At 37.9% G+C, this 25,244-nt stretch overlaps 1 protein-coding gene across 1 annotated transcript; it reads right to left on the minus strand.

Annotated features, from left to right (window-relative positions):
- Positions 1–2,570: 2,570 nt before the first annotated feature.
- On the minus strand, positions 2,571–25,050 carry impg2b (interphotoreceptor matrix proteoglycan 2b). Its single transcript, XM_053493455.1, has 18 exons — positions 24,885–25,050; positions 23,235–23,486; positions 22,001–22,167; positions 21,872–21,897; positions 19,298–19,350; positions 16,691–18,819; positions 16,453–16,614; positions 15,785–15,843; positions 15,627–15,647; positions 14,348–14,607; positions 13,825–13,883; positions 11,686–11,911; positions 9,379–11,015; positions 8,643–8,862; positions 7,207–7,417; positions 5,984–6,172; positions 5,032–5,188; positions 2,571–3,687 (listed from the first exon to the last, which is right to left on the minus strand). The coding sequence occupies exons 1-18, from the start codon at positions 24,892–24,894 to the stop codon at positions 3,604–3,606; spliced, it is 5,922 nt and encodes a 1,973-aa protein (XP_053349430.1). The 5' UTR covers positions 24,895–25,050; the 3' UTR covers positions 2,571–3,603.
- Between the last annotated feature and the right edge of the window lie 194 nt (positions 25,051–25,244).

Raw genomic sequence — 25,244 nt, forward strand, 5'->3', positions numbered from 1 at the left:
AGGGAAGAACAGGTGGACAAGGATTAGTGAAGTTGCAGTTCAGGATTTTAGCAGCACTAAATAGGAGTGTGCATTTAGATATACTGCATCAATTGTTTCAATAAGAATCTTCTGGAACTATCCTAAACAAAAAATAAACAGAAACTTTCAGAGAGCAAAAACAACCAGCAAAAAACAGTTCCATGGTGGCACCAACACCTTGTTGAGCTAGAACAGGGGTGGCGAACCTGATTGCCATAATGAGCCAAAAAAAAAAAACTTTATCACTGCAAAGAGCCACACAACAGATGTGCAAACACCAGTATCACAACTTATACACCCAATTACATAACACAATAGTTTTCATGGATTTAAATCAGCCTACATCCTTTTATTTGACTCAGTGAGACACCTGACAGTCCTTGGTTTCCACAGTTGTGGCTACAAAGAAAAGCAACAGCATCACTGCTGAACTTTTTAACAAATTCCCCTTAAAGGTATGGCTTTTTTGCACAAGCAATGTTTCATGCTAGTTGATATGACGCTAATGTGAACCGCGGGTTAGCCACCTCTGACCTAGAACTAAAAAACACTTAAGTAAGGGGCTGGGGGATTGGATTACACTAACTAAAAGTTTTGTGACCGCCTTTTTAAAAACTGGACTCAAAATGCAATAGGCAGCTCAAATGCTTTCTATTAATTATGGTTTGATCTTAAAGTATACCAAGAGGACTGTTTGCAAAGCCATGTTAAAGTTCGGCATTGTTGTGGTTGGGCTTTTCCGCTTACACTGCTGGAAAAAACCCAGCCCATTGAAAAACAAAGTTGGCTCTGAACCAGCACTAGCACCAGACATGAACTAGTGCCTTAATTGTTTACCTTGGTGAAAAGGGTGTATCTGATGACGTCATGAGGTCCAGAATGATCAAAAACTGCACAGTTGCTGTACAGAAAACTAATTATTATGAAACTATTATGAACAACAAATTGGTACTCTATCCTGAAGTCCTCTGGAGAAATCAGGAACTTAAAAGGTTTGGAAATATCCTGAGCAAAGATGACAATTTTTGGGGAGTTTCAAGACCTACTGAAAAAATACAATTTGCTGGAACTGCTCTGACAAAGATTTCCTGTTCCTCAACTGCCTTAAAACATTTTAAGGAATAAAATAATAAAGAGTAAAAATGTGCAGGGCCAAAAAGTACACAGTTTCTGGACAGTCTGATCATTTTCTGAAGAACCAAACAGTTCCAGAACTATCCTAAATTAAACAAAATTACACAGTTCCTGGACAACTTGAAAGTTAAGGTCATGGTGAAAAAGTGTTGTCACCATTCATTCATGTTAGTTTCTTATCAACAAACTCTTGGTTTTCAAGTTTGAGTACAATGTTTTTGAGGCACGTCTCCAGTATCTCCAAAAATGTTGTTAAGGTAAACCATGAAAGGTAAGATAAGTGATTAGGTTCAGTTAGGTTCAGTTCAGTTCAGTAAGGTTCAGTGATAAGTTTTAGATTTAGATTAGGTTCAGTTAGGTTCAGTGATAAGGATCCTGCTGACCTCTGGATAACCTGAACTGGCAACGTTCTTGAAATTACTGCCGATTGCGGCATTGCCGCTTCATGATTCCAGGATCCTGAGTTTGACACTGTGCTTGGGTTTCTGTACGTGTGGGTTTCCTCCAGGTCCTAACCACTATCTGTATTATGTAAGCCCTGCCGTCGGGCTTGAGGGAATGCTCATCTACTCCTGCCAGCAGCTGGAAAGGGACAAAACCATGTGCTAGAAGTGCTGTAGAGTGACTGGAACAAAAAATAATATATATTTTCCAGTCAAAAAGATCATTTTCTACTGCCCGAGGAGAAGAATTATTCGTCATTTGTAATCTGCTTTTGTCATTTGCTTCCTTGTGGTCAGAAGTATGTTCCAGGAAACGTTAGTGTGTATGTGCATGTGTATGTTTTTTAAGGGTTAGACTCATTAAAAATGATGTCACTATCTTTTTACTGGACAGTAATGTTTCCTAATCCAGATCCTGAACAGAGGTCACATAGACAAGCAATCTATTCCATTCATTAATCACAACTGTGTAATGTCAACTAATCCATAGAGAGAGATAGCAAAGAAACGTCGACACCAGAAAATAAGCATTTCATCTGTTTGTGTTTTTATTCACTTTGTGATATCGTCTGACACGACTGTCACTAAAATGATAAACGATTCTACACTCTGGGCTAGATAGAACTCAGCCCCATTCTCACGTCATGTTTCTTCACACCATTCTGTGTTTTTTTTTAATTAACAACCATTGGTGGTGCTGTTGCACTCGCTCGAGAAAAAAAGTATTTTAGTTGATATACTGTAGAAATCCAGGAAGCATAATGTTTACCTAGTCACCTAAAAGGCAGAGTGTTTCCTTACAGAAACGAATGTGTGTTTGAGGTGCATTCAAGTGTAACCCAACCAAACCAGCATGGGAAATATCTCACCTGAGAGAAATCTCGTTTTGGCACTAAAGCAGTTTCAAAACCAGCAAACAACAGAAAACTGGACAGCACAGAAATGACTGCAAAACCACAGATGCTATTAAAAAGTGGCTTTATTGGACCTGCACGTTACCACATTACGCTACACTTAAATAAGATATAAATAAAGCCTAAGAGATGACAGATAAACATTTTTGGTGTTCAAGCAAAACACATCATATGAGCCAGAAGTGTGGAAGCGAATAGCCGCTTTTATAGTTTCGAAAATATTTCACAATTTGCCAACGACCGACCCAACACACTTTTATTGACATGTGGTGTAAGTGTCTTTCCCCGAAAATATTCCTTCAGTTTGCAGTTCTGCACTTTTCATGTATTATAGGATTATAAAAAACTCTACGATCGCTTACACTTACAGATTTTTCCTTATGTTATTTATTCCACACGTTGCTTCTTTAGGTTTTTCTTTTTTCTTTTTAAAAAATTTGATTTGCTTCCAAACCTCTGGCTTGCATTGTGAATGTTTTTTTTTTTTATATATATATATATGTTTAAAAACCACAATCTAAATTTAACTACACAATTTGAACACAGGATAATTTTGCATTAAATCAAAATATTCTCATGCGCATGCATCAATCCTGCTTGTTCGTTGTTACGCCTCATTTTAAAAACAGCCTTCAGATCCTGATCCATAAATTATTTTTAAATTGTCTGCACATGTTTATCATGCTACAATTATAATAAAAAAAAGGAAGGCACCAAAAAAAAAAAGTACCTGATCCTGAAAAATTGTCTACAGTCATTAATGAATACATAAATACACAATTAAACATGGAAACCATCAAATAAATAAAGGTTGAAATAAATATTTACAATCAAATGAGGTACATAAAGTCACAGAGCTGCTACTATGTACGGAAACAGTAACGTGTATAGAACATACGCATTCATAAGATACGGTATACTGTATAAACAGCATACTGACAACACCTTCTAACCAATCGCAATTCACATACAACTGATACTGTACTAAGAATGATACTTGACTCTTTTGGTATCTGTGGAAATGGATGTAAACAACGGCCTGGAAACGAATATTGCTAGAAAAGAAAAACTCCCGTAATCCTGGGAAATTCTTAAACTTGAGGCTGGTGTGCAAAATCAGCAAAGTGGTGGTTTTTGGCGGAGAGCTCGAGGATCCGAACACGATCTGGGATTTCCTGCAGGAAGAGAAAATGGGCAAGACAGAAAGAAGGAAAGAGGTCATGCGGTTATATAACCTCAAGCCTGGTTTTAGCCTCGAGTCGATTTTCTCTGTCTCTAAATCAAGCTGAAAGATTCCACTTCCACTAGAGCACATGCGTCGCATACGTCTTTGAATTACTGTACATACAAAAGGCAGTGGCACTTCATCCACTTTCAACTCCTCAAACATCCATACATTTAAAATCATATCTTTCGAGTAATTCGTTTACTGACAAGTTGTTATTTCATTGATTTCTAGCTGTTGTGCGATCGTAACTCAGAGTGCTCACTGGCCCCTTTAACTTCATGGAGTCATCATTGACCCTAGGCCTCAAGAATGGGAACTGGACCAAACACTAACAGAGACCCAATGGGGTAGGTATCATGCTGCCCCATGCTTGGAGGAAGAAGCAGTTAATGACAGAATTGGTATAATCACGTTTTATAGCCGAGAGTCAGAGTGAAATGTATTTTTATTTATTTTTTTTAAAACACAAAGGTAACATTCAAGTGGAGCCACAGTGTTGCCACTGTTATGATGTCCCAGACCATTTTTGATATTTTGCAAAAATTTGAAAAGGAAAAAGGAGATTATGTGCAGTGTTTATGCCTGATTTATACACAAAAAAACTACAAATCACATCCAATCACACACTGGAGGCAGATAAATTCTTATTGATTGTCTATTTTCATTTAAATCCAAACCATCCAACCACTACTTTGTCTAGGCTCTATATTGGCTTGTTTTGAGCTTTTCCAATCGCTGGAGTTTTTTGATTCTCTGGACTTGCTGTTTTTTGAGTTCTTCCAGTCACTGAATTGGCTGGTTTTATTCTCCCTCTATATGAATTTATTGGTTTTAAGTTCTTTCCTCCCCTGATTGGGCGTTTTTTTTTATTTTTGGAAATGGCTGGTTTTGACCTCTCCCACTCTCTGGATTGTCTGGCTTTGAGTTCTCCAAGTCTCTTAATTTTGGCTTGTTTTGAATTCCTGATCATCTGGGTTTTGTGGCACATTTGTGACCCTGGTTCAGTTATGGTTAAGACATTGAAAAAAAAATAATTCTTTTTGCAAAAAACAAATATAATGGCATAATTATGGAGTGGATAAGGTCTGTGAAATGTACAATATGCACACTACTTTATCTTGTTTTTCATGCAAAAGACTGACACTTTTCTTGTGTGTTTTTAAAAAAAAAGACATTTACTGTACATGTTTACTTTTCAGAATAAGCTTTTATTTTCGCACCTAAATCCTTTCTCCTTATAAAGTCAACCTTCGTCATAACCTCACAAATGCTAGCTTCACACACCACACACCTCTTGAGTAAGCTGGGGGTTCTTGTAGACATGCCGCATCTCATCGTCGTTGTTGAAGTACGTCAGCCGATAACGGCCACAGAGAGAGGACATGTCGCTCCCTAGCGGGGCGTCAAACCTGTTTCCTCTTTCCACAGATGGAACCATGTCTTCATAGCTGAGACAAGGAAAACAATTTGAAACATCACGAAATGATGCATGGAAATAATATATATATTATATATATTATAATATCTGTAATAAGTATTTTAAAACTATTTAAGAAAAAAAACATTGTTTACACAATTTATAGTAATTTAGTAATAACACAAAGGATTGTAAATCTGTGAATTCTGACACAGTAATGAGCCTCACATGTCCTCTAGGAACAATTATATTTTTCAGAAGAGGAAAACAGCGCCATTAAAACCAGCCAAGGAGAACGATTTAATAACTTAAAAAAAAAAAAAAGGTTGTAGGCTGGGGTCTTACAAATGAGTGCCTTATTGATGGTGTAACTTGAAACCAATAAAGTTGTATTGTTATCACAGCATGTCTAAAAATTTCAGACCCACAGACTGGGACTACCTGCTACAGGGTCACGCAAAAAATTACAGCTTTCCTTTCTAGTAAACATGTTATGGTGTCACGGCAGACACTTTGGCTCTAATGGACTAGGGAAGCAATGTGAATGCTTAACATTTCTTGATGCTTATTTCAGGTGTGTTTACACTCATTTATCCAAACAGTTTGCCAATTTGATGGCTTCAAAAATTTTGGGCACATTGCAAGTGGTTAATGATGTGCAATTTATATACCCTGAGTGTAGTTTGTAGTGTTTAGAGTAGATTTGTTCATGCTGAAGATTCGTTTTTTTTGGAAAATATTACACCCCCCCAAAAAAAACTGTGTTGCTGAATGACGATGCGAGACTTCCTGACGCTGCTTCTACAACTCCTGTTGCTGTATTTACCGCAGCGGATCCTCAGAGTCATCTTTGTCATATTGTTCTCGCAGTACTCTCGTCAGGAAGAAGATGACTCCTGAGGCGACGAGTAGGAAGCCAGCGATGGAGCTGATGGCGATGCCAACCACGAGAGGCTCGGAAACGTATTCCTCACAGTGTTCACCACGATACCACCAATTCTCCCCAACACGACACCTACAAACACACATGCACATACTGGCAAATATATATATAAAAACACACACTTCTACATCAACGTAAGCGAGAAAAAAGTGTTGCAAAATATATGCACGCACAGTTATGTACAATACACACAATCTGTACACACACATTTCCCAGCCTTTATAATTCAGATAATAAAAAATAGACTTAACCAATGTTTTCGCTACATTTTTGTCAAAATTTTAACATTCTAATTATTAAATCATGAAAAAAAGAATTATTACTGAGAAATAAGTTGTCATGAAAAAGATACATTGTTAAATGAAGTAAAAATTGCACATGTTAAACTAAAAAATATCATAAAACTTTTTTTTTATTCTGATTAATGTAAATACATTATAAAAATTGTGTTGTAGTTAATAATTATTTATTTACTGGTCAAAAATTAATCAATATTTTGTAATTATTATCTTCTGGAATAGTTTATTATCAAACATGAGGATGGTAGGTTTGAATTGGAATGATAACAATATATACTGTATACTGCGACAGACACAGATGCCTGGTTAAAATGATAGCATTAGAAGACCACTGGTGTGTTTAAATTTGGGGGCCATCTCTTTTGAAGAAGCCATTTGTCACATTTTGAAGGTGACAAAAAATGCGGGCGTCTTTCCCCTGAAAATGGCCCTACCTATCCAAGGATCCAGGACCAAGCATATATAAAATATGATAAATAAAAATAAAAAACATTTTTAAAAATAATACAAATCACAGGGATTTATGTGAAATCCTCTCAATGGGAGACAAGTTTTACATAAAACGTGTTGAGTGATATACAAAGTAATTAAAAGCAGTTTCGCTCAGTAGACCAGACCGTAGACGTGGTTTGAATTATATTAATTCTAAATCTTAATTATAATTTGAATAACTTTCCATAATTAATTGATTCTGTTTAAAGATCTGTACTTTCGGATAAAAAAAATGTCCATCTTGTACAAACCTTGTAATTTGCAGCTAAACTCATTGGAATGCTCATTTCAAAGGCCCCTCCTTTGCCCTCTCACCTGCATATGGCCCCTTCGCCAGGTATGATGTCACATTTGCCATCATTAAGGCAAAAGTCTTCCTGTATTTCACAGATACTTCGACACGGCAGGCCGTCCATGCTGAAGTAGCCAGCGTCGCACAGGCACTCCGCCTCACCTGTCCACTGGTTCACCGTACACTTTGAGAACTCGTTACACGCTTGGAACTTACACGGGTCTGCTCTGTCACCTGTACACACAGGACAGAGGAGTCTCAATGTCTTCACTCATCACCTTGTCGTCTAAAACATTTTATTTACATCAGAAACTTCCTTTATGTTCACAATAACATGTTTATAACTGATACAGTACTTACACAGAAACCACAAAGTGAAACTTCTCTTTCTTGACGATGTCATAAATATTACAAAAGGTTGACACAGGAGACTCCTTTCATTAATGTAAAAAAAACCTAAGGTCTTTATTATATCTGCTGTACAAGTCCCTGTAAATGAGCCTTTAATGATATACAGTAGAAGCGATACTGGAACAACCTTTAATACCTTCGGACCAATCAGAATTAGAACTTTTGAGATCTTCCAAGTCTCTTCGTCTTCAAGGGGTCAAATATACTGTACAGGATTCATTTGTTCGTGTTCGGTAAGCTCTTTATCCAGAGTCTAATTCAGAAATGCTGGGCATGTGGTAAAAATAAACTCTTGATAGAATCTAAGTCCATTGTAATTAAAAGGCATACTGATACTGATTGATGTATATCGGTTTAATCATAGGTCTATGCTGGTGAGAGCTTTGAGAGCTAAAAACAAGTATACAGTCAAGGGAGTTGGTAATCCAATGAAGGGAAGTGACTCACTGTTTGGTTGCTCAGGTGAAGTGTGTGTTAAGCACAGAGGGCTCAGACAGATTATAACATAGTCCTAGCTCAGCAAGAATGCACAAACAGTCAGTCCTGACTCCTATGCCAAGTGCATTTTGACCGGAGAGTGATGTAAACACAGGAATCTGATGCATACTGTATACTCCCTTGAACCAACTAATTTTCAATACAAAATTAAACATCTATTCATCAAATTAAACAGACATGCTAGTGTTTTAATATCAATAACAAATGCATCTGCTACCAATTACAAAGCGTCTGCAGCAGAGTGTAAAAACATCTCAGCCTTGCCTCGATTTATGTTAAGCAATTACACCACACAAGTTTTTCCAGAGTACTCCTGTTACATTCACACGTGGGTGCAAATTAGGACAAATGTGATTTTTTTTTTTTTAAACGCTGATCATTTCTACCCAGTGGGAATCACCTCCCAGGCAGTCCTGGAGACTGTAGACCACTTGAGCAGGACCAACCTTAAACTGTCTAACATGTGAAAATGTGTCATCTTGGGGACCACTTTACTCTTTTTACTAACGCTTGCTTTGCTTTTGAAAAGGTTCCTGTTGTGACAACTCACCTGATTCAACATCCAGAGAGTACTTGTCTATAGCAAGGTTCATCTTCTGGTAAGCTGTGTTGCAGAAGTTCTCTAAAATAAGGTAGACCGCGGATGTCACTTTTTGAGGAACAGGCTTTCCAAATTTCATTCTACTGTTCACCACAATGCTACCGTTCCTAAAGTTTAGAATCTCCAGCCGCTGGAAGTTGGAAAGATTGGACTGAAGGTATGGGACCAGCTGGAAAGACAAACAAAAAATTACATGTTAAACGTTTTGGAGCTATTTCTGTCAAAATTTGCCCCCAAATTCTCAGTTGACCTAGCTTAAAAAATACCCTCTAAAGGGACAATCAAGTGTACACACATTTTATCTATCAATCCATTATCTAAATCATGTATCATTTATAGGGTTGCAGTAGGCCTGGAGCCTATCCCAGGGAGCTCAGGGCACAAGGCAGGGTACAATATACTGTAGGTAATTGGGAAATGACAATCAACCACATGTCTTTGGACTGTGAGAGAAAACTAGAGTGCACAAAGGAAACCCACCAAGCATGGGAAGAACAAACAAACTCCACTCCACAGTATGGAGACTGTAGATAGATCCATACCTCCAACCCTGGAGGTCAGAGGCCACAGTGCTAACCACTAAGCCAGCATTTCGTAAGTATTGTATTTAGTATATATATATGATAACCTAGCTAATTAAAATACTTGCTTGAGATCATTTAACAGAAACTTGGTGATATCTTACCAAGTCCAAAAACTGTTGTTCCAGAGTTTTGTATTCAGAGGAGCTCTTGTTGAACAGATCCTGTGAAAACTGCATGTTGGTGACTCGAAGGCTAAAAAATACCATCAGAGCCCGACCAGGACTCATTGTCATGGCAACTTTAGCCATGTCATTTTCGTGAGTAAGTCTGCTGCCATTCTCATCATCATACTGGACAAAGTCAAAGGACACACTGAGGTTGGTTATGCTGGAGGTGTTTAGAATGTGTGTCTGTGCTATGCTGCTATGGTTGAGATCAGAAATGCTTGGGGTTGATATAAGATCTTTCCTGGGTAGATGACCATCTTTGGAGACATCGGTATCAATTATGGTGTCTGTCAGATTGGACGTTGTTTGAAAGATTGGGAGTAGGGTTGTAGATGAGTTGTCTTCTTCAGAGATATCAGTGCCTTTGGGAGTGATTAAAGTAGTGAAAAGGTGAGATAGCATGGATAATTTATCATCATTGGTGCTTATTTCATTTGGTCTGATAGCATCGCTTTGAGTGGTTACTTGAGTGGTTACAGGACTTGGTGTCTGTGAGGTAATCTCTTCTGGTGCTACCAGGTCACTTGCTAAAGACTTTACAGTTGAGTGTAGTAGGGATGTGTTCTTTACCAGGGTGGAATCGAATATTTTGGTGGAAGAAGTCTCGATTGAACGCAGAGTTGACACATTTACACTTGGTGCTTCAGTGACAAATGCTGCAGGTTGTGTGGGGATAACAATAATTTCATCTTTTGTGAGTTCTTCATCTAAGAATTTTGTTACTGGAGCTTGACTGACTTTATATGTGTTGTCTTCGATAATGTCCACTTTAGCATTTGATGTCTGAAACTCATTGATCACTGGCAACTGTGTCACAGTTTCATGTGCAAGGTGCTCATTATAACCAGGAGCATTAGTAGATTTTGTAAGTTCCTGTTGTAGTGTTTCTGTTGTAGTGTGCTCTGATTTAACAGCTGTAGATGCTTCTGTTACCAACATAGCTGCTGAGGTAGAGGGGCTAGTGGTATCATGGGAATTCTCGTTGGTACGATTGACTTCTGGGCCCTGGGCTGTTGATCCTTTTGTGCCAGGACTCTTAGTAGAAAGATAGAGATTACCTTGCCCTTCACCTGAGTAGTAATTAGAAATCTCAGAAGCCTCGTTGGTCTGCACTGAAAGCTCCACCATCTGGGTTGTAAAAGTAGACATTGTGGACTGTTCTTGATGGTGAGTGTTAATGCTTTGAGTTATAAGATCATTGTACAATGATGGCACTTTAGGTATTTTTTGCTGGACAGGAATATCAGCTTTTGGCTCTTCTACTCTTTGCTTTTCATGGTCTTCCTGGCCTTCTTCTTCAGCTTTCTCTAAGGTCACCAGGGTTCGTTCAGTAATCCATGGCCACTTGTAAAAGGTTTGATCATTACTGGAGAAGCCAGATCCAGATCCTGCATCTGTTAGGTCATCTTCTTCTGAAGCTTCTACTCCTAGAGATTTTACAGAAAAGTTTTCTGTTTCAGTATTTTTAGCCTCAAACCCGGTAGCATGGGCATCTCCATCCATAGTAAGAGGAACAGGGTTAGCAGGGGTTGTGGTTTTTAGGAAGCCCTTTTCCTCAGAGGTTATATAATCTAAAATAAAGGGAAATGAAATGTGGTACCAGTGACAAACCAGAACTGGGATCTTGCTAAACGTGAAATCATTTACAATCTAGGTTATATACACAGTATTACAAAATTGCACACATCAATATTCAGTCCACCACTGAATGACACATCATTTTGAAATATTTTTTATATAAATTACAATAGCAAAATAAAATGATGTATTAAAAAGTTTTTAAACACATAATACTTTCATGACCTTGATGTGAATGGTGCATAACTAACTATCCTTGCTGGATTAAGTGATAGTTTACAAGTTTTCCATGTCATAATAAAAAATAAGGACAATTCCAGCAATACGTTGGTGATAAACTAGATGATTGTATTGGGTTTATTTAAATGCTTGCTATTCATATAACACTATATTTATCTTTTTTGATTTATACGCATTTTAGGTAACATTGTATCATATTTAGTCCATATTCTCTGTTCCATGATTTTTCAGATTTAAAGAAAACTATTTGTGTTTAAAGGCATTGATCTATACGCTACAGAAATACCTTGTCTGCAAGTCAAGAAAAATCTGCCAGCATTGTAGACATGAACTTACGTACCTACACAACCTGACTCTGAATACCTCGAACACACAGTAACATTTGAATGCTATACAGTTATAAAATATAAAAGAAATGCTTACTCTCTGTGAAAAGTGTAGAATCTCTGCTGGTCTCCACAGATTGGAAGATCATTTCAACAGCCACTGTCTTATGTGGGATCTCTATAAATGGTGTAGTTAGACTGTCCCTAACAACGATGATGTCGTTTTCACTAGCGCTGTCAGTCTGATTGTCCGTATCCTTGTGGTTACTGGTGAATTCCAGTCCAGGAATATCAGGCGGCATTTCTGCAGCAAGCACGTTTTCCTAAAATGAGAAGGCAACAATTTTACTGTAGATCAGAAATGTTGATGCCTTATGTAAAGTTTATGTAAAGTTAATAATTTGGACAAAATCACAAAAAAATTAAAGCATTAAAACATTTCTTATGTTTCTTTTGATTGACACTGGTGCTTGCCAACATACAATCAGAAATAAATGTGTCGAATCATTTACAGAAGGTTCTGAATATATTACAGCACACATATACATAAGGTCACAAACCCCGGCACACACAGAGGAAAAACAGCGCTCTGGTTTAAGTGGAAGAAATTTTCCTTAATCTCCTTAGTGCACTGCGGTGGAAAGATATCTTTCATGGAGTAACTGTGGAAAATACACATTTAACCATAAAGGATTTTAAATCTGCAGCCAACATGAAACCTAAATCGAAACCATTAACAATATCTGCAGCAATGCTTCTTGAGCACTGATGCCAAACAGGACAAAACCTAAATCATACTGTAATGCTTTACTTGTTCCATTACTCAACATACTGTCATGTGTGTTAGAAAGGTGTCGGGCCACCAAGAACTGCCAGAGGCGCCCCGGTACTCATTGAAATTCCTTCCGCAACTTGGTGGAACTGTACTGGTGGTCTAAGCACCATTCTTTTGAAAGATTGTGACGATGACAATGTTGAGAGGAAGGAGCACTTTCTATATAAGCACTGTCTATCTGCAATGAAATCCAGACCAGTTTCCATAAGTCTTCAAGTGAGTTGAGATGTGTTCAGAGTGAAGGCCAAAGCTTGTGATTTAGAGTCAACCATTGCAGTGGAAAGTAGGGTCATAAGGTGATAATCCTGATTAACTTGCACAAGCAGACAAGTCAATCTGCTGGAATAAATAATTAAATAAATGTCCCCAAGTGCACAACAGAGACATCACTTTTTTTCCCTCTGAAATTTGTCACCCATCTGTAGTTCTTCTGGCAACCGCAGAATGTTTGACTTTTATTTATGAGCTGCAAGAACAACGAGGCAATAACTCGAATGTCAATGCAGCATGTGGGCTACGGGTGACACACAGCAGGCAATAAAAGCAAACCAAAAATGCCTTTACTGCCAGTGAGCCAGCATTTCATGATCTCCAATTTTGAAAGTTCTGCATACTATATCTCAGCAGATAATTAACAATGCTAACCTAAAAACCTTTTTTCACCACATGACCATGTGTCCATATAGGCAAGCATGTACGTACTGTATGTACTAAAGAGAGGCCAGAGACTAGTAAATCCATTAAATACACTGATCAGCCATAAGGGCACTGGTGGCTCAGTGATAGGTGTTTCGCCTGCCATGCGGAAGGCCTGGGTTTGATTCCCTGCCAATGCCCAAACCCCCCAGCCACTGGACGCATTGCCGGTCGCAGGCCCGGATAAATGGGAGGGTTGCGTCAGAAAAACCTGTGCCAAGTTCTTATGCGGACTGGATATTCCCCTTGCCAGCTCTGTGGGACCTCTGGGCGTGTGCTGTGGTGTCTGTCACTAGGACATTGGCAGCGGATCCTTTGGGTGCTGTGGGTTGTGGGGTAGGGCTTCTCGATCAGATTGGGATCTAGGGAGCTTGGAGGCAGGGTGGCAGCAGCCTTGGGTTCTTTGCCTGCTGGGCCCCATGCGCAGTGGGCTTTGGTGCACTGACTTTTCTGTGGGATTGGATGGAACCGGCTGACCTCTGGTCCCTTTAGGCATGGGTGAGACTCGGGCCATTAAAGTGTATCACCTGTCAATGAACATACAGTTTCTGAAGTGCCACAGAAAAAAAAGGTGTCCTCAGGAATTGTTTATACATCAAAGCATGGCCTGGGAGAGAGAAAGAGAGAGAGAAAGAGAGAGAGAGAGAGAGAGGAAGACATGGTTTTCTAATATCTAGGTGGTCTTAACTATGACCCCGAACTCACCATCATGTTATTGGAGACAAGTGGTCTGCTGGTCGGTTTGGCAGGCAGCAGTTTCTCCACTGAGAAAGTCAAAACAGAAAGTAAAAAAATCTTATTGTTATTATGTACTTGGAAAAAAGTTCATGGCTCCATTTTGAGCCAGGGGTCTGTGGGACTCTCCAGCCGATGATGAGAAACTCTGCAGATGCAACAAGGGTGGGAAAGGATCTTTACATTTCATATTGCAAATATATAGTTTAACAATTATGACAGCATCAACATTTGCACTGCTTACTGCAGGGTCATATCATGGTGCCATGATCAGTATCTGTTCAATGTTCCAAATACTCAGATCTAAATTTGTATTCACAATAAGTATTGGTGGAAACGTTTTTTAAAATGTTAAATATGTATAATGTATAATAATATTTCTATGGCTGCTCATGTGCATAATGACCAATATGCTCTCAGTTATTAGCACAGCCATAATTCTTTGGCTCACAGCCATAGATGTGTATGGGATCCACTAGCTGTGTTCTCATACCGTTTTGCAGCTGCAGAGAGTCAGGGTCCACTTCCAAACTGGAGTTTCCATTGTTCCCGTGGCTCTTTTTGTTTAAAGCCTGATTGATGTAATTGCGTAAGTCAGTGACAGTGTAGACAACTGTGGGCAGCTCCTCCTGATTGGTGTGGAAGTTCTCCACCTGGTTGGACTGTAGGGTGATATCGGTCATAGTCTCGTTGATAATGCCTGCTACGTCTCCTTCGAGGACAATGGCATAATGGACCACCACTGCAAGTCCTCTGCAGAACAGAAAGCCAAATTCTTGTAGGTCTAGCTAACAATTTTTAAGCTACCAAAAGATTTTTACTAGCATTTTGATTACCAAAGATATTTCCAAGAATCTGTCAATTTCCTTGGATGATCTAAAAATGGTTTTGACTGAATGTTCCCGATGTTCAAGATACAAAGTCAGTCCAGTTTAAACTTCTCCACACATACTAACACAGTAAATGGTTATTACCAAAATAGAAGTCCAGCCTCTGGCACATTCATTTAATCCAAATATTTACTGATTTACTTATTCAATAATTCATCCTTTTTTTCTTTTTTAAACCATAATTTTTCTTTCATTTTTGCAAGAAATCATGAGTAATTTTAATAATCACAACAAGCATTTTTTACAATTTTTTTTTTTTTTTTTTACAATTCCAACAATTAGTGACAATAAGTAATACTAAGCTGCTTGTAAATGATGTGATGGTGATTTTTTTCTTTTTTTATGGAAACCTAATAAAAGAAAATATGAACCTAAATACATTTGTGAACAATGTTCACTCATTTTAACTCCAGGTTGGACTTTGCTACACAAATAAAAGCCTGTTCAAAGCCTGTTTAAAGCTAAGCCTAATTCAGAGACATTATAAGGCTAGAGATCAGAGATGTGGACCATAAAACGATATAGGAAGTAAAAGAAAAATGCCACAGGATCCAACATCCTCCAGCGGCAAACACACACACACACATGAAATTCCCATTAGCTGTTTGGGAGGAGTCAAACGTTCCTGATTTCTGCAGCTGCTTGTGCGATATGGCAGCAGAGGGAAACATTTTGCTGCCAGGTTATAGATTTATCAGTCTTTTGGGTAATTTTGTGCAGGTATTATAAAACGATGACTTAGCAGTCTCGCAATTAGCATCTGAAAATCTGTTTTGTGTTCATCACATGTGAACCGTGAGTCATAAATGCCCATATAAAAAATATGGATATATAGCTTTTAGGTCAGAGTACGAGTTTGAATGGAAAATAGGAACTACTTACCCTTGGATGTCTTTTTGTGGCCTGTTTTTATTGTCAAGAAGAAAAGAAACAAAGAAGCAAAGTTCTTGAACATCATTTCCAATGATATTTTTCTTCTGGGCATTTTTGGAAACATGTAGACAGTGTAATTGGTTTATGCTACTGTGATTAAGCCTTACCTGAATTCATGAATAAACACCCTCTTGAAGCCTGGAAGATTTTTATAGGCATCTTCAACCTTTCAAAAATTAAAGGAAGAGAGGGATAATGTAAAATGGGATACCAGGGATTTTCCAGGAGACGTTACTTAATTTATGATGAAATTCTAATAAATGAGAATGCATCTGGGAACAATCTCATTTTTCCCAAGCAGGACTTCACAAATTTCCAAAGGTATCAACCCAGGGAGGTAAATTATGCTGAACATTTCCTATAAGGGCAATTTTGTTTATAGCAGAGTGTACATACATTATATACTTTACATTGGTGGAAAATTCAGCATAGAAGTCAATTATTAAAATTAAATTCAACCAATGGACTAAAAATACAACAGGGAACAAAGGAAAATCGTATTTTGAAAAATGGAGACAATTAAGAATGCAACAGAAAATGTGTTTGTCATCAGACATTTGTCTTAGGATCCCAAAATATCATGATGCTGTTTTTTGGACATATTTCAAGCCTATGTCTTCAAAACAAGAAAACAGAGCCAGAGGTATCCTCTGAGATCTGAAAATTCTATTTAGATTGCAGAAAAATCATATTGATATAGTACTGGCCTGTTTACTTAAATTTAACATTTCCATATGCTAATGTACTTATCTTTTTCAGGAAGCCTGTGACATACCTTTTTGATGAACTGTCCAGATAGATCCTGGTAGAGCAAGCTTGATTGATCTCTCAGAGCATCGTCGTACGTCTCTCCTCTGAGCTTAATGCTCAGCTCCACCACTCGCTCCATTACTGGTCCTTCAGAGTGTGCCAAAATATTGTCTACTTCATTGCCAATCTGGACAAACAGAGGAAACAGGTTACGATTTCTGGAATGCATTCTAAAAGCAATCTCGGAGACAGCAACTACGCACCATGTTCCCTTCATCTATGTTGTTATTGGAGATCTGTCTGGATGCTTGTACCGTGGATGAAACACTGTTTTGCTGCATGGTGGTTGTCAGTTCTTTTTGGCCAATTGTCGATTTCTCAACTTCAACTAATGGTGCATGTGTGTATTCTTCTTTTTCTAATTCTTCTTTTTCAGTTTTAGGTAAAGTTGTAATTTTGTAATCTGAAATTGTAATTTCAGGAACTTCAGCAGGTGATGCAGTTTTACGTACATCCAATGCTATGTCTTCAAGCACCTCTGTGTCGGTGGGCATGTCATTACTTACACCACCCAGCACAGTAATTTCAGGTACAGTTGACATAGTGGCCTTAAGAACCTCAGTCGGCTTCCATCCAATTGAAGATTCAAGCAAATTCTCTTCAGCTGTTTTTTCTTTTATGTCAGTTCTCATGGTATGGGTTGCAGATATGTAATCTTCAGTGACAACTGTAACCCTGGGTGGCTCCACCACACTGGCTGATTCAGTTTTGTCACCATCAGCAGCTGTAGAGTTGGGTGGCAACTCATAGGCTACAGTATCGACAGTCATTTCTGATTGTGCTTCTGTTGCATCTTCTGTTATACCCACAAGCATCTCATCACCTGAAATGTCTGGTTGATCATTTGCAGCCTCTTTAGGTAACTCAGGGGTAACCTGTACTGTATCTTTAAATGGAACTTCAGCTACAGATGTATTCTCCTTTAAGGACAGTTCATCTGTAGGGGCTTCAAGTAAGCCTGCCCCTGCAAAGGTTTCCTTTTCTTTAGAAACAATGATTTCAGTGACCTCACCATCCATCTTTGATCTGATATCTTCAAAATCATTACTAACCTGGTCAGTGGTTACAAGTGCTCCATTTTCTATCCTCTGTGATGAATCCTTATTACTGGCAATTTTAGAGGAATTTTTAGAAGTACCAGATACCTCTTCTATTATACCATACCCAGATGTAACTTCACCTGAAGCACCTTCATGACCAGGAGATGTTGGTTTACCAAGAGATGTATCTAGAGAGTATCCTGGTAGGTTGTTTTCTGATGCCTCCATTTCTGGTTGCTCATGTTTATTGTGTTCATAGGTGGTGTCTTGAGTAGGGCTGGTTGAAGACTGTAATACTGGTCCACCACTATGATCATCACTTTTTTCTGTGTGCACCAGGGTCCTCACTAAACCAGAATCAACAGAACCTTCTACAGTAATGCCATTCTTACCATCCTCTAAGACAGTTGCAGTAGTACTCAGTGGTACTTCAGGGGCATTATAAGCTGTCGCTAATTCAGTCTCTGGACTTATCTGCTCAGTTGCCTGACCTGTAGCTTCTGTCAGAGAAGAAGGTTTAGCACTGACCTCTACAGCGACCTCCAGCTCTGTGTCTGTACAACACTGTGCTGTTGAGACTGTAGTTTTGTTTGGAGTAACCATGAACTGTTTAACAGTTGCTATTACTTTTGTCGCAATATCTGTAGCCCTCTCTGCATCTGTTATGGTTTGTGTCGGTGTATCTATAAAATTTTCTGATGTTGCAATTGCTTCTTTTGGTGTAACCGTAGATTGTTGTGCAGTTATTATTTTTTCTGGTGCAAGAGTCATAGACTGATCTGAGGCTGCTATGTCTTCAGTTGGAGTTTTTATAGACTCTCCTTTGGTTATTGTAAACCTAGGTTGGTGTGTGGTTGCTATGACTCCTTCTGGAGACAGCGTAAACTGTTCTGTTGCTTCCGTTGGAAAATCCATAGACTGTTTTGTGGGTAAAAACTCTTTTGTTAGGGTGTCCATAGACAGTGGTTCTTTGATAACTAATGTTGGAGATGGTGCTGCAGTTGCTATTGCTTCGGTTGCAGTATTCATAGACTGTTGTGTGGTTAATATTGCTTCTTTTTTAGTATTCAAAGACTCAGCTGTGGTAACCATAGCTACATTTGAAGTATCTGTAGATATTTGTGTGGATGCTATAACTTTTATCAAAGAATCTGTAGAGTGTTTTGTTGTTGCTATCACTTCAGTCAGAGTCATCAAAGGTTCTTCTGAGGATATTCTAGCTTCAGGTGAAGTACGTGTAGTCCTTGCTGTTGTATCTGTTAATTCTATTAGTAGGGAAGGCTCACTGTGAACTGTAAAGAACAAAAAATGGATTATATTGAATAATCTTTGAATGAATACAAAAAACGATGGTTTATACTTTCAATGTAACCCATTGAATTAAATGTGACAAGCACTGCTCAATGTTAAGGCCTTAAATTCTATTAGCCAGCAATTGGATCATGACTTCTTTTAGTGTTTATAGTTTTGCCATTTAAATCATATGTAATGTTTATTCAAAGCCTCAGTATTTCAACACTGCTAGTGCCTTCATGTCAGATTTCTCTGAGTAAATAAGAGGGATAAGTTGCTATTCTGAGTGCAGGGCATGTACTGAGCTGCTGCACTGTTCTGTGCCTGTAACTCCTTTAGGGAACCTGATCAAAAGGATGAAAAAAAATCGCTTTAAGGCTAACATAACGTGGTACATTGCAAATGTGTGCAATTCACATTAAAGTACTTCTGATTATTTAGATCAAATGTATTAGTAATGTATATAAGTATACAAACTTTCATGAGTTGAGGTGCTATCCATGTTTGTAGGATCAGTTGTAGTCTGTTGGCTGTGAATAAAGAGATAAATCAATAAAACAGAATCCTTAAGCAAGTAAGATGAGATAATAAAAAATACAATACTGAAATCAACATATTTTTTTTCGTAGCATATTCAAACAGAATGCCAAAGGTTTCATTTCAAGTATGCATATACACTCACCTAAAGGATTATTAGGAACTCCTGTTCAATTTCTCATTAATGCAATTATCTAATCAACCAATCACATGGCAGTTGCTTTAATGCATTTAGGGGTGTGGTCCTGGTCTAGGCAATCTCCTGAACTCCAAACTGAATGTCAGAATGGGAAAGAAAGGTGATTTAAGCAATTTTAAGCGTGGCATAGTTGTTGGTGCCAGACGGGAGTATTTTACAATCTGCTCAGTTACTGGGATTTTCACACCCAACCATTTCTAGGGTTTAAAAAGAATGGTGTGAAAAGGGAAAAACATCCAGTATGCGGCAGTCCTGTGGGTGAAAATGCCTTGTTGACGCTAGAGGTCAGAGGAGAATGGGCCGCCTGATTCAAGCTGATAGAAGAGCAACTTTGACTAAAATAACCACTCGTTACAACCGAGGTATGCAGCAAAGCATTTGTGAAGCCACAACGCACAACCTTGAGGCAGATGGGCTACAACAGCAGAAGACCCCACCGGGTACCACTCATCTCCACTACAAATAGGAAAAAGGCTACAATTTGCACAAGCTAACCAAAATTGGACAGTTGAAGACTGGAAAAATGTTGCCTGGTCTGATAAGTCTCGATTTCTGTTGAGACATTCAAATGGTAGAGTCAGAATTCGGCGTAAACAGAATGAGAACATGGATCCATCATGCCTTGTTACCACTGTGCAGGCTGGTGGTGGTGGTGTAATGGTGTGGGGGATGTTTTCTTGGCACACTTTAGGCCCCTTAGTGCAAATTGGTTATCGTTTAATTGCCACGGGCTACCTGAGCATTGTTTCTGACCATGTCCTTCCCTTTATGACCACCATGTACAGTACCCATCCTCTGATGGCTACTTCCAGCAGGATAATGCACCATGTCACAAAGCTTGAATCATTTTAAATTGGTTTCTTGAACATGACAATGAGTTCACTGTACTAAAACAGCCCTCACAGTCACCAGATCTCAACCCAATAGAGCATCTTTGGGATGTGGTGGAATGGGAGCTTCGTGCCCTGGATGTGCATCCCACAAATCTCCATCAACTGCAAGATGCTATCCTATCAATATGGGCCAATATTTCTAAAGAATGCTTTCAGCACCTTGTTGAATCAATGAAACGTAGAATTAAGGCAGTTCTGAAGGCAAAAGAAGGCGAAAGGGGGTCAAACACCGTATTAGTATGGTGTTCCTAATAATCCTTTAGGTGAGTGTATATATATATATATATATATATATATATATATATATATATATAATTTTTTTTTTTTTTTATAAAATATGACTAGATATACTGTAGTCATGCAAAACACAGGGAAGGTTATACATGGTTGAGACATGATAACCACAAAGTTTGAAGCTTTACAAAGACAGTTCACCCACATGGAATCTATTGGAGATCTCTTGGGGAGCTTCACCAAATACCTGTACGATGCAATCTCAGGAACATAGAGAATCTAAAATGGCTAAATGCAGCCCCTGAAAACCCAGTACTACTAAATAGTGCACTAATGTTAAATCCATGGCTAAATTTGAGCCCTTTGCAAAACTACCAAACATTATGATCCTACATGTACTGTACTGCACTGCAGATGGTAAGGTTTATTACAGAAGAGTGCAGCAGGTTCAGAGCTTTTGTATTCTGTTCATCTCAGGGATCCAAAACACAGGAAACCAGATGGATGTTAATACTGTAGGTGAGAACTCAGAGCGGTTCTTGACTAGCAGGTAGTGAGATGGTAGGAACTTTATAGGTAATAGTGGATGTTTGTGGACACTTTGTGACAGTTTGACCTGAGGTTGGCAGGGTTTGTACATTGTAAACGTAAGTACATTGTACCATTTTGTAGCTATGCATAGCTATGTGACGGCACAGAATGGAGCAAGCAAATACCACTATACTTCACTGGAATATATATTTAATGACAAATAAATAAAAAAACTTTCCAATTCTGTAATTATTTTTGTTTTGTTGTATTATTATTACCATTTTTATTTTTTATTTTTTGCTCAATGATTTGGTTCTCCCTGTTGCATTACAATTTCTATAATAATTCTATGTTGAAGATTTTTTGATGGCAGTGGTCTCTTCTAGGATGACTCCTCCCCATTTACAGTACATGCGAGAAGGGCTGAATGGTTTGGTATACTGTATATTGCAGGCTACTGTGTGTCCTCACCAAATTTCAACTTAGTGGAGCACCCGAGTAATGTTTTAGACATATATCATTACGCTAATGTCATTATCATGACACTGACTTTGTAACAAATCTGTTCTAGATGGTTCTGGTGGTGACCCAGAAATTTTCAACTGTTTCCAACTAGAGATAAAAAAAAGTGCATCTGTAGCTTTTATAATAACTCACCCCATTGCTGAAGCCATTTGTACCCTCTGAAACGAGAACAAAAGTCAGGTTTGGAAACAATTAATAAGGTTTAATGCTAATTGGGATGTATTTTAAAAAATACATGTTAAAGATGTGGGAATTGCCTACATTGGTGATGATGGTGAGATGCTCTGGTGACTGACTGAAACTCAAACCAATATCGAAGACGCTAATACTGCCATTCTGGCATCTGTCAATCCACAGCTGGTACTCATCTCTTTTAGGAAGCCTGTCCCAGAAGATCTTAAATGCCTCCCAGACTGTCTCCTGACACACTGAATAACACACAATTAGAGGACAAAGTATTGGAAAGAAACTGAAAGCTGGGTGGGAAATTTCACACAGGGTTTGCAGGGTTTATGCATGATTCTCTCTCAATGACTTCAAAAGCTGGTACATTTAACCACATCCGTTGATACATCATAATTCCCAGCATTTAAGAATATGGGCCAGCTTTTTTTTTTTTTTACACAAGCACATCCTGTGATGGACAAAACTGAGTCATTATTCAAGCCGTGTAAGTGTCACACCAACACGTATAATAAATTGCTTTTTCGGGAGGAAAAAGACTAACGATGAAAACAAAACCCGGCATAATGGAAAGATTTCTGTTAATCTGCCCTCTCCCACACACATCAGTAGTTCCGCGACCTTTCACTAACCAGTTCTGTAAACTGGCTCATTATTTCGAAATCAAAAGTAAATGCGTACGCAAGCACGGCACCTGCATGTTTTTCCCGATGCTCTCCTTCTGAGGAAAATAAACAGGCCTCGTCATCCTGAATAACATCTCTGAACCTTTTACCCACTGAACTGGTTTACTGCTACAGAGAACACACACATTTTCCTGGCAGGCTGAAAGGACTGATTATTGGATGCGATGTCATAGCGGTAGCGGCAGTAAAAGAGAAAAAGAAACGAGGAAATATTACCAAGCAGCCATCACAGATTATATTTCTATCCATCTTTTGCAGATATTCCATAACCTCACACCTATACAAATTATATTATGTCATTCTTAAATTAATAAATAATTGTAATTATTAGAAACTCATGGTTGTGAAACGTCAATAAAATAAGCTAGTTCCTGTCATGTTATACCAGCTATAAAAAAGTCGTTCCCTCACCAGACCTCTTGAGGGTAATTTGAATTAAAAAACATGCATCGATATAAACCTTTGGTTTGCAGCTGCACCATCAATCAGGGCAAATCCTAATATGGAGTTCAATAGCACTACATATAAATTCTGCACCATTGAAACAATGTCTTAATGACCGATGTGTGCTTTAAGATTTAAAGATAGATCAGTTTCAGATTTATTAAGAAAGCTTCATATCACACCTCTCAGGTGAAAATAGTCCAGGTGGTTCTGTAGCGCTTGCTTTACTGTCTCTTGAGAGCACAGCTTGACTCCGCTTGGAAACAGGATGCCTCGTTTCATTCGAGACAGAGCACCTGTAAGCTCTCCAGATCTGGAAGGCGATACCGAGCTGTCTGCCATGTTATCACCTGGAGTGCTGGAATTTCCAGAATTGTCCAAGTGCCAGACTTCCAGCTCAGAGGCATCACTGGGAAGAACCGTGACAGAAACATCTAAAGAAGAGTGTAAAAAATGAATATATATATATAAACAATGAATTATTTAATAACATGATGAATGATCAGGAAAAGCCAGCGCAGGTTCAAAGCGATAGATTGTTAACTTGAAGCTGTGGACTTCACAAGAGTGTTAATTATGTCAAAATTAGGTGTTAGGAACAAACATCGGTTACTGTTCCAAAAGTGCCAATATTGCAAAAAAGAAAATCTTTACAGCCAGAGAATAAAAGCTGAGCTCTAACACAAACTCCTTAGCAGATGTAAAAAATGCTATGGCATAAATGCCAAATATCATACATATTTTACCAACCAAAGACCATAGCTCCACCCAGCCCTCTTGTTTTGATTGGTTTACAAATCCAAGGTTTGCCTAGACATAAGTTTGCACAAAACAATAATTAAAAAACAAATGTATATTTCACATTAAAAGTCCTTTCTATTTCAGTAAGTTGCCTTTTTTTTCTTTGCTGCAGGGCTAATTTTAAAACATAAAAAACATGATAATGTTTTTTTTTTTTATAGGAATATATTAGAAAAATCCAATTGGATTTTTGGGCATTATCATTTTCAATTCAGTTTGAACCTGTTTTGTGAAAAGCAGTTTATTACAGGTTTCGAGGTAATAAAAAGTACTAACAATAACTAATAAACATTACAATGCTATGGAACTTGTGTTGTTCATTGTTTAAACATTCAATCTTCTACTCCACACTCCAGATTCAGAAGAACAAGAAGCAGCGATACACTTGGATACAGCAGTTTGTATTTTATGGAAAAGCCGTTTTATAGTTTTTAAGCAGGTCATAGTTCACTATTTGGCAGTTTAATGTTTGTATGTATGTTTACCTAAAATAAAGTGTTCAACGATTCTAAATCGAAAACTGCTCCATCTATGCAAAACATTTTATTGACCCAGTAATGAGCCATTACATTGCACCGTTGCAGTTAGCAGCAGTATATCTTAGAAATAATGAGTTTGGTTACAGTAATGACATTTATAAATAACTATTTATATAGGTGCAATGTCATCATGTTTTTAAGTCAAAATAGCTAGATTAATTTTCTAATGTTTTCCTTTTTTTTAGCATATAAGTTGAAATTGAGTTCATTTGAAATTATAAATCAAAGATATTGCGCGGTAAGTGAAAATAATGATGTACTAAGGCCAAATAGAAATATTTAGATTTATTAAAATTTAACTATATAATAAAAAATAATTATAACATCCAGTTATTTAGTTAAAAGAAAAGTTAAAAGAAAAAAACAATGGTAAATAATATAATAATAATAATAATAATAATAATAATAATACAATTTGACATAGTTTTTTGTCCTTTATTAAATAAATTCAAATTTAATCACACATACGGTTTACAACAATGAAATACACACCTGTGTCCATGTAGATGTGTCCAGTTAAAAGTAGGCTAAACAGTAACCAACAAAAACGATTCCAGTCTGCCATTGTTGCTCCCTCTTTCACAAAAACGTTTTGTTAACAAATAGTAATTCACTACAAGCTTTTTTTTTACTACTACATTTACTGAAACTGCATGGCTCCAGGTCCCTCTGATCAGCACTCGAGTCTTTACACTGGTTTTTTTAGTGTTAATCCTATTTGTTAAGTCCTTTGAGTAAAGCAGATGCATGATCCACAAATGCTCCTGAACAGCTCACTGTCCAAAAACAAACAAGTTTTACGTAGAATCAGCAATAACATTTAGGTTCCTCAATGGTTTTTTGGGGTTGACA

This window comes from Clarias gariepinus, chromosome 3, assembly GCF_024256425.1.
Source record: "Clarias gariepinus isolate MV-2021 ecotype Netherlands chromosome 3, CGAR_prim_01v2, whole genome shotgun sequence".
Taxonomy (NCBI): Eukaryota; Metazoa; Chordata; class Actinopteri; order Siluriformes; family Clariidae; genus Clarias; species Clarias gariepinus.